At 48.6% G+C, this 10,507-nt stretch overlaps 1 protein-coding gene across 1 annotated transcript in view; it reads right to left on the bottom strand.

Annotated features, from left to right (window-relative positions):
* Positions 1 to 6,558: 6,558 nt before the first annotated feature.
* OPN1SW (opsin 1, short wave sensitive) overlaps positions 6,559 to 10,507 on the bottom strand; it is a 29,570-nt gene continuing 25,621 nt past the window's right edge. The window contains exons 4-5 of the mRNA XM_085650663.1: positions 7,813 to 8,052; positions 6,559 to 7,479 (exon numbers count right to left, since the gene is read on the bottom strand). Coding sequence (XP_085506789.1) covers positions 7,357 to 7,479; positions 7,813 to 8,052 — 363 coding nt within the window. The 3' untranslated portion in view covers positions 6,559 to 7,356. The remainder of the gene's footprint in view (positions 7,480 to 7,812; positions 8,053 to 10,507) is intronic.

Raw genomic sequence — 10,507 nt, 5'->3', positions numbered from 1 at the left:
GTTCATCGCATGGCAGACATTGCCGACCAAATGCGTCTCCTGGAGAAACACCACATCAGGAGTCAAACGACGCAAATATTGCAGTACAACACCCCGCTTAATACGGTCCCCCAACCCATTGACGTTCCATGACATAATCCTCAACCCGTCTCCCCCCATCCCATCCAATAGCTCAAGAGGCTCCCAGCCCGCAGCACCGCTCCCAAATATGGATAAAAATCAATACCTCGCCCTGTAAACAAAAAACACACAACTAAACAACCCCTCTTCCCCCCCCAACCCCACCCCAAGTCCAACGCCCCCCACCCTGCACCCCTGCGGGCCAAAGACCCCCCCCAACTTGCAGTGTGCCTGTCGCCCCATTAACCCCATTCTACAAAAAGACCCCGGAGGAGGAAAGGGACCCGTACCCGCCCGCACCCCTCACGGGTCCTGGTAAAGCACAGTATGCAAAAGAAGTAAGACCCAACTGTACAGTGCCAAGCCGCAAAAAGTAAGGACCAAAGGTCAGTCTAAGGGGACCCGTCACCTGCGGTGCCCCCAGAGGGCCCGGGCCGGCCACCCCCGTCCGGCAGCGAGTCCAGCCAGTTACTTGCGGCCACAGGAGAGTCAAAAAAGGCTGTCCGCTCTCCATGCTCCACTCGAAGTTTCGCCGGGTAGATCATTGAGTACTTCAGGCCTAGCTCGCGGAGACGGCGCTTCACCCCCTGGAATCCCATCCGCTGTTTCTGGACCAGTTGCGTGAAGTCCGGATAAAAGTTGATGGTCGAGTTCTCGTAGCGGACCGGGCCACGGGTCCGTGAAGCCTGCAGAATAGCATCGCGGTCCCTGTAGTGGAACAGTTTAGCCACGATAGGCCTCGGGGGGGCCCCCGGCCGCGGCCGGCCGCCCGGAACTCGATGGGCCCGCTCCACAGCGAAGAATTTGCTTAGGCCAACCGGGGACAGCTGTTGCAGGATAAGTTCCTCGACCACGAGGTCCACCGGGCGGCTGTCGGAGGACTCCGGTACCCCAATGATGCGGATATTGTTGCGTCGGGCCCGTCCCTCGAAGTCCTCAAGCCGCCGGGCCATATGGTCGTTGACCACTCTAATGTCCCCAAGCGCGGCCCGCAGATCCGACACCTCCGCACCCAGGGTGGAGGTCCGTGCATCAAGGGCCTGGACCTTCTCGTTGGTTTTAGAGAGGTCGGCCCGAATCAAGGTGACGTCGATCGCGACAGTGTCGATCTTACGGGCCAGGGCCTCATATTGCGTCGCGATCGTTTCCCTGATGCCCTCGATGGCGCCCATAATGTCCTGCAGGGAAGGTTCCGCAGCGACGGTCGTGCCTCCCCCTGCAGCATCCAGGGAGAGGCCAGCAGCGCCAGGGGACCTCCTGCCCTGGGTATAGCGGTCCATGTTGTTGCTCTGGACCGCTCCCCCGCGCATTGAAGCCTTGGTCTTGCGCCCCTCCTGACCCCCTTTGCCCGCCATATGAGCACAGTCACTCAATGGGACCTCCGATCAAGGGGTGCGCGGGTGCCAGCGAAAGGACCACAAGCCGTCGGTGTAGGGGCCGGAGGCGTCAGACCCGCCAGTAGCAGATGAAAGCAAACCTCGGGCAGAGGCCCAGGAGGCACCTCGCCACCTTGAGCACGCACGCCAGCTGATCTCCTGAAGGCCAAAACCGAAACCGAAAGTGCTGAATCGGTAACTGGCACCGCGCTGAGGCCGCTGTTGTTCAATTGCAGCCCGGCCCCACGGGTCACCTTCACCCCGGCCACCTCCGTCGGGTGGGTCCCAAAAGTTCCGGCGACAATAACTCAGGAGTCCCAGGTCCGATTAGAGTTTTGAAAAGAGATATATGATCAGCTGGTCTTCATCTCCCAGATTCCATACACCAAATCAGGATAGTCTCAGGATATATTCCGAGGAGCAGAAAGGGTCCGGGGAGCCCTGTGCTCACGCGACCATCTTGGATGCGCGCTAAGCTCCTCCGCTTCTCTTTGATGTATTTCGGTCTCTTGTTTTGGTTTGCCTTCACATTCTTTGCGATATCCATGATTGATGATGTGTGTGTTGGGATTTCTCTCCATTGTATAGGCACATTTTGGATTTTGCCTTCCCTGGTTTTAGATCTTTTTATTATCACCCATTTAAAGGGAAGGAGATACAATAGCATCCCACCTACATCCACTGACCGGTGGTGTTTCAGTTAACTGTAAGGCATATATGTATCATAGGAGGGAGGATTCAAAGCGACAAAGCCAGAAGGGGAAGACAGCAAGGATATCGGATGTAGAAAGGGGGACTGTGCCATTCAGGTCCTGGTCTGGCAGCAATGAGCGCAATAGTGGTCACAAAGGCAACTCATTACGAAGCGGGGTTACCTGATGGGGTTAATCAGAGTATCCCCAAATAAAGCGGACAGAACAGTTTGCATGAATGCATGGTTGCTACATTTTGTCAAATAGTGATGCAGAGCGGAATAGAGCCGCCCTATAGGATCCGGAGAGGCATGTCCAAGCAGGGCAGTCGTTTTTAGACTCTACCTTCAGTCCTGTCCTAAAACGGTAAGGTCATTGCATGCATGTGAAGAAAAAGACAGGAATGACTAATAATACTGGGCTTACTGGACTATAACGATCCATCCACATAGTGATAGAGCATGGCTGAACTGGGAAACCAAAAACAGCCCTGGCAAATATTCTCAAACCAGTCTGAAGATGCACTGTACAAATGAGCTTAACAAATGAACTCGAGCCTTTCCTCCAGGGTGGTTTGGGGATTCCCCCCAATGTTGTAAGTTTACGGCACCATGTGTAGCCTATATTAACACTTCTGACATGTGAAATATTCCAATTTTTATGATCGTTAGAAGACCCAAACACAATATTTCTTCAAAGGTGAAAATCTTGTTTGTGCTTAAGAAGAAATGCATGGCAGGTACAACAAGCATTTGCAATGCAATCGGTTTCGCCTTTGGGACCTTATAAGTATTTAGCCAAGCAGCACATTATTATTATGCCTCAAAGAAAAATACAACAACCAAATACGGGATAAAAAACTTGATTTTAAAGTGCCTACAAATATTCCACGCTGCATGCTCTTCCAGGTACAATGCTTGATAATGGTCTTTATAGGTATTTAAAGGTGACTCACAAGTGATCCTTATTTAAAACGCAAAACCTGATTTTAATCCCTTTATGTGCAAATGAATCACTAGCCACGTCTCACCCATGGACTTCATTCAAATGCTCATGATAAATATATGAAAACACTACCAAAATTGAACAACTGGACCCTAGTGCGTAAGTTTGAAGATAATGCACATACTAGTCACTTTCCTGTTTTCAATTCCTTAATCACGCTAATTCTGATCGATTAGCAGCAGGCAGCGTTGTGACTCCGCCCAGAGGATGCCATAATCTCTCAGTACAGGCAGCCCCACAGATTCCTCACTTTTAACAAGATCCTCTCAGAAAGCAGCCATCCGAACAGCACGGTGGACTTTATCAACCGCTTTTTCCCCACCTGCACTGGATTTCTCCACTCAGCAGAGCCCCGTCAGTTCCTCAAGCCGTTTACTTTACCTACTTCCAGGACTGTGGTGCAATAGCCGATACAAGGAAACAGGAGACCAGGGACAAAGATTGTGACACAGAGGGACATCAGGACAGAATAAACATGAACTAAGGGTGCAAAGAAGAGTGGCAACAGAGACGAGGTAAGGCAGATCTGTCCCAAGTATAGGGTGACAAGTCTTGGCACTATGGACCCCTAAGAACATAGTGAAGGAACTAATGTCAGCACACTCCAAACACAAGACATCCTCTTCATTCAACGAGTACTGGTTACATGCTTTGCCTTCTAGATCCCAAGAAAACACCCCAAGAGCAAGCAGGTCTGCAAGCTGTTCTACCAGCGTATGCCAGAGGGACATCGCCTCAGCACCGATACCATGCATTCATCAGTGAAAGAAGCACATGCACACGCACACACAGGCAAACAGGCGCGCACACAGACATAAGCGCGCACACAGACATAAGCGCGCACAAACACAGGCGCCCACTCACACAGGCGCGCACATACACACAGGCACGCACATACACACAGGCACACACATACACACAGGCACACACACACAGTCACACACACCGCAGTTAGTCCAGCAGGACAAGAACCTCATCCCGCCAGTCCCGTAGGCATCCCCCGATACCTCGTAACTGAAGAGGATAAATGAAAATCCACACAAAATCAATAGGTAGCTTGTATCCTTGAAAGATAACCGTCGCGGTGCAATGTAGGAAAATTCCCTTCTCCGGGTAGACCGAGTGACCCCATGTAAGTGAACCCCCTTCAATCAATGCTCCGTGCTGGGTTCATGAGTATTTAACCTTGAAAGGGTGCCCTGAGCCCGGGTTCAGAGTCACAAATCTGCTTATTCCATCAATAACCCTCCGCCAGACGAACTCAGCCGCTAAAGCGGCGTCTAATAGGGCCAGCCGTGCGCGAGGGAAGGGATGACTTGGCACATAAAATGTTTCATCTCAGGCCGAGTGGGACAGGGACTTCTGTGGAAAACACTGCAACCATGTATCTTCATTTGGCTTTCTTCAAGCAGTGGGAACAACTGCAAGACGGCTGAGAGATGCCAGTGCATTATCCCAAGGCTGAACTCCCAGAGAATCAGCAGACGCCACTGTTGAGGTCAAGTCACACATGCACAAAAGTTACTCTTAGCAGACTGCTTTTGTGCAAGGAGTCGGGACAGCTTATCTTTACCGGGACGAGTTAGAGGCCTTGGCCTTATCTGGTGAAGACACATTGTAGTCGGGGCAAAGACACAAGCTGTTAGTGGGCATGTTGCAGAAACACTGAACGTAGTGCTCCGTCTCCTCTGAGACACATTTTTATAAAGCCCCGTTCTGCATGAACAAATGGATTCAGCAGAAGACATTTAAAAAGCGCCACACACACACACACACAAACGAGAAAAAAACACCCTAAAACAAGAACAGACGCTCACAGCGCAACTCCGGACAGTGAGCCACACAATCACCGCAGCCGGCCACCGATGGGGCTGCTGAGCGTCTGAAATAAAATAGTTCTCACTGAGTATGCAATGCCAAATGTGTAACGCTGCAAGTAAAACATCCAGTCCTGGTGGGCGGGGCTAAAAGTGGACAGGAGGGTAACCAGGAGGGACTAGGAAGCCTCCTTTTCAATCGCGAGCCAGTGTTTTGCATGGAGGATGACGCCAGCGAATGAAAAAGATGGGTGGGGCTTCAAGTCCGCCTCTGAAAGCTTCGGAATCCGTATTGATTCCAAGAAGCTCTCGCATGGCGAGGGCAGCGCATGCGCGCTGCTAACACCAGGTGAGACCTAAAAATCTAGTGCAAAGAAACCATGCCAGCGTGTTTTCTCTATCAGGACATAACATTTGTTCTCTATCAGGGCATAACGCCTGTCACTGTTCGTGAGCCTCTTAAGAGCCTACTAAAAGTTTTCAGAGCTGCTAATAGCATGATGCTAAACAACCCAGTCTGTCAACAAATCCTGGGTCATCCCTGTTGAGTAGCAAGCTCGGTGCTTTTCATTTGGGCAGGAGACAGCTCTTTTTGCCAAGAGGCTGCTCAGGGTGCAAGGGCTGGTGTTGCATGTTATCTCATGCTCTAGAGTACAGATACTGATGCACTGTTTACATTACAGTGCAAACCACACATCTTGCAATGGCACTTTCTACATTGCCTTGGCATGTACAACACCACTGTCATACCAGAAGATGCATTCTAGTGGTATGTAAACAAGCATTGGCATACCAGAATTCACATTACCAGGTACGTACAGTGCCAATGTCATGCCAGAAACTCAATGCTCCAGTAAGTAAAGCACCATTGCTTTGCAGACAGCCACGTTTCCCTGCTTTGCACAGCACCATTGGTATTTCAGCCAGAAGCAGCTTTGCCTATTTTCATCCCAGAATCCACATCTGCTTGGTAGGTGTCACCAATGTCCTGTTGGAAAACAACTTTCTCCATTAACTAAACCCCTATTTCAGTGCAAACGCCATTGTCAACATACTAACTGCTGCACCTCTCATCATTCCTCTGCTTCCTCCTTCCCTTATCCTCCTCCTCCCCACATGGGACTTCGTCGCATCATTGCCAGGGGCTACCAGACTGAAGCTGTATGCTTTTGCAGTTGCAGAGTCTGTCCACCCACCAGTGTGACCAGAAGATCAACATCTTAGAACACTACTGATACCTGCACTTCCTTCATCCTCTGTGGTACTTCCGTGTTGACCCCTGTGTTCCGGTACAGCAGCCTTTTCACTCGAACCTCGCGTTCCAACCACCTGTCAATGAAACTATGCGCATGCGCGTGCTGTAGCGCCATTTTGCAGTCAGATTATATTTCCAACCTGGTAAAATGAGAAACTCGCAAAAGGAGGGGGTCCTTTGAGTCATGAAAGCAGGTCACATGCGAATCACAACATAAATAAAACAACTTCACCCGCCTTAATAATAACCAGTACAAAAAAGAGAAATAAATAGATGAACACTTAATGGTAGCAGTTGTGCTACTTAATTTGCTTTATTCTTCAAGCTACACCAATACTAAGGTTTCCATTCAGGCCATGCAAGGTAAATCTACAATTCTTTCCAGGTAATTAGGTTAAAAAATATGTATGTGTTTGCTGGGCATTTTTTTCACAAATGGCAGTGATTTAAAAATTTGAAAACACTGGATTTATGTCACAGTCATACTTTTTTTTCTATAATTCAAATGGCATCATTGCTGTGAGTTACGGAGTTTAACATGAACCCTATAAAATGTTGGACTCTGTATATTGTATAAAAAGTACTTTATTGCCAATGTGAGTTAAAGTCCACTAATAACACCTGTATTCCGGTAATATTTACAAACTCTCTAGACACAGTTACCCAGAAAGAGAGAGAAAACAACATTATATAGTGTCAGGATACACAAATACCTACAATAGGTGCAAAGATTTAATCTCACAGTGCTGCACTGAGAAATGTTGTAAATTTACAAAAATTTAATCTATGAGGTCTTGTACCCAGTTGGATACCCAATTAGGATAATTAAGTAGGCAGAAAATGGGGGGACATTAGGATTCACATGGGCATGACATTGGTTACCAACTTCTGCAGCCCTCTGCTCAAGTTAGCACCTCAGTTCCTTGGCTAGTTCCATGCAATGTGCGCAGAGCAATGAAACGCACAGTAGTGCACCATGATCCAGTTGTGGTCCAGATGTTTGACGAGCACCATCCCTCGCTGACCTTGCACCCTGATGGGCGTCCAGTGTCCTGGGTGGATCAGCGGTGGTGAGGTCACGTGGTCTGGTCTTAGTTAGGGCTGACCTGGCTACTGGAGACGGATGAAACTTCGGTTTTATTGCTCGAACTAGATACATCTGACTCGTCTGTTATAGGGGTCCCGCACACAGTTTCCATGATGCAAGCACGAAACTAAACAGAAGAAAAATAAATACTTCATTTGTATCTACATGTGCTCTGAAGACCGTCTTGAAAGCTCAGGTATAGGGGCTGACAACATGGAAGAAGTTTTAGGTCTGGTATAAGGAGCGCTCTGGGGCTGAATAGCCGTTTTAAACATACAAATATAAGGGAACTATTATAACTGCTAAATTTCAATGGTATGTGATGTGGGTCTCCACCAAAATAAAAGAGTACAGTGTTTAGCATGTACCCATTGAAAGAGAAAGCAATAAATGTAAAAAATCCTGCTGTTTCACTATTATGCTGTCTCAACTCTGCCCTTAGCCTAAGCCTGGCTCTTACCTGTTTGTTCATGAAGGAGTAAATGATGGGGTTGTACACACAGGCGCTCTTGGAGAAGAAGGCGGGGATGGTGACGAGCCGCAGATCCAACCCATGGTTACGATTGTTCACCATGTACATGGCCATGGCTGCATAAGGAACATAGCACATGCAGAACGACACCACCATAACGACCACCATGCGCGTCACTTCGCGCTCTGCCTTTTGGGTGGTGGCAGACTCTTGCTGCTGGGCTGCCACCTGCAGGAAATCAGATGGTATTCAGGACTAGCTGAACCCATGCAATGTCTAGCTCCCTTATTCATTAGACAGTGAGGTCCTACCAAGATCCATGCTTTGTGTAAAACTACATCACCTCCATGCACTTCTTCCTTCTCACAGTCCACCCAATTTGTGGTACACCCGACTCCCACCCAGAAACCTTTACACAGAGTGAAGCAATAAAAAACTTTTTTTTATAACCCTCTCATTCCCAGAGCTGTACTCCAGACCTTTTCCCCACAATCCTTATTGCCAATTTCCTGTCTTTTCTGAGACTGGGATTGGACGTTGAAAGAGCTCCTACTGGGTTTCGGCTTTCATCAGAGGTACTGTGATGATTTCCCACCATCTCTCCCAAGCGGGGCAGCACTGAAGAGTATATGGTCTGCTCTCTGGGACCCCAGCAGTCAACAGTCACATGTTTAACACGTAGAGGTTGCCTGGGGTAGTTGAAGTGGCATCACTCGCTCTTCGGCAAGCTTAGAGTAGACCTCTTGTCCCACTCATAGCCCCTGAACAGTCTCCTTTTCACTTCTGAGGCGATAGGCCAAGGCAAGGATTCCAAAGCGTTGTTTACTTTCTGTTCCTGCTGCTATATTTATGACCCCTAAGTCACCTGTAGAAGGGACACTGCTGGTGGTACTTAATGGCTAGCCAGAGTGGTGAGCTGCTACTGTGAACAACCCCACATTGGCGTCCATGGTTGAAGGAGGAAATAGACTCACCTGTTAAATTGCAGAATCGGGTGGAGAGATGGGCAGAGAGGCAAGAGTTTATTTAGTGTTTTAAACTGTTAGAGTTGTAGTAATGGTAAACCACTTGTTAGGTGCACAATTGCTTCAGAGAAGTGTCCCGGCACTCAGCAAGATTGTAACCTTGTGGCAGAGCATTAGTGAGAATCAATGGAAACGAAAGTTTTACATTTCTTCCTGAACACAGATATCGTCGGGGCCTTGTGGAAGGCTAGAAGGAAGCTATTCCACAATTTTGAAGCTAGAAAAGATCTGCCACTTTTTCTAGCCTTATGTATTTTTGAGACTTGTAGTACCAAGACTGTGAGAAGTTGGCCTGGTATATGCTGTCCACTAGTTATAGTGGGCACCTTGCACCAGTCCAAACAACCATTATTGATGATTAGGTTTAAGACAACCTTTATTGAAAGCTATGGAGAGCAGCCTTCCCTCTAAATCTTGAAGGAGTGTAAAGCAGCTTGGTTTACCAGATTATATCCTCTTGAATAACTAAATGAAAGGAGAACAACACAAGGTCTATATATATAAAATATATGTATTTATTTCTAAACACTCTATAGTAACATCTTTATGAGATTACAGAGCAAGGTACACAATAATACAATTCTATAACGACAGTAAATAGCACAATATACAATGGCCCCAGGGGGAGACCAAACCATATATTAAGAAAGTGGTATAAGAACCACAACTTGACTAGACACAATGCCTGGAGTACGTTGAATCGCTGGGACCCCAAGGAACCATCCAAGGTAGTGACACAGGGAACCCACGGGGGACGCGTGCAGAGTGAGAACACAGTCGCAAGCTCTGGTACAATCCTATGGGAAAGTCGCGGTTGGAATGTTAGAGTTTAAGGACACTTAGGAGAGGACTTGGAGCAAATCCTTTCAGAATTAGAAGGTTCTAAGGCCAGCACCCATGTGAGCACCGGAGTACTCATGTTACCTAACCCAGGGAAGCTGGGTGCATAGGTGTCAAATGGTGTTGGGAATCTTCGATGTCGTCAATGGAGAGTTGCTGCAAAGTGCTGCTGCCGTGGAAAGGAAAAGTGTCCGGTGTGATCCAAGCCTGGATCGAAGATGTGAAGAACCTGAGAGCAGAGGGGACAGAGTCTGGTTCACTTGCCAGTGACCGGGGGCACGATAGATGAATGCCCACCGATGTTGGGTGTTTCAGGTGCGTTGAGGTGAAGCTTGACTCCACTGCCACAGAGACCAGGAAGTGTCAATGTCGACCACAGTCTGCAGGCGGGCTGTCCCATGAAGGATGTCGAGTGCTGGGGGGGGGGTCGGTGTCCGGATTGGAGACCAACAAGCCTTGGCAATCGCAACCCACGCAGTGAGAGTAAAACGGCTTTGGTGTGGACCAGCAAAGTCCTGTGGACTCCCCAAGCGATGGAGAGTCAGGCCATGTCTGGAGCAACCAGGTAAGCCCGTTGAAAGTCAAAGTACCCTTCTCAGGGACCCACAAGTCGAAGGACAAATGATCGCAAAGGGACCTCGAGCGGAACCACTAGATTCCAGCCCACCGGTCACTCGAGGAGTGTCGACCAGCAATTTTCAGTGGAATCACTGCTCGGGATCTGGACTACAAGTAGCCTAAAGCACAGCCTCAGGGATCGCCAAGAAGTATATGCTGCTGCAAATGTGCGCTGTGTCCATGGGTTCGGCTGCACGGTC

The sequence above is a fragment of the Triturus cristatus genome, chromosome 4_1 (genome assembly GCF_964204655.1).
Source record: "Triturus cristatus chromosome 4_1, aTriCri1.1, whole genome shotgun sequence".
NCBI lineage: Eukaryota > Metazoa > Chordata > Amphibia > Caudata > Salamandridae > Triturus > Triturus cristatus.
The sequence above is the reverse complement of the archived record's forward strand: the minus strand, read 5'-3'. Positions and strand labels throughout refer to the sequence as shown.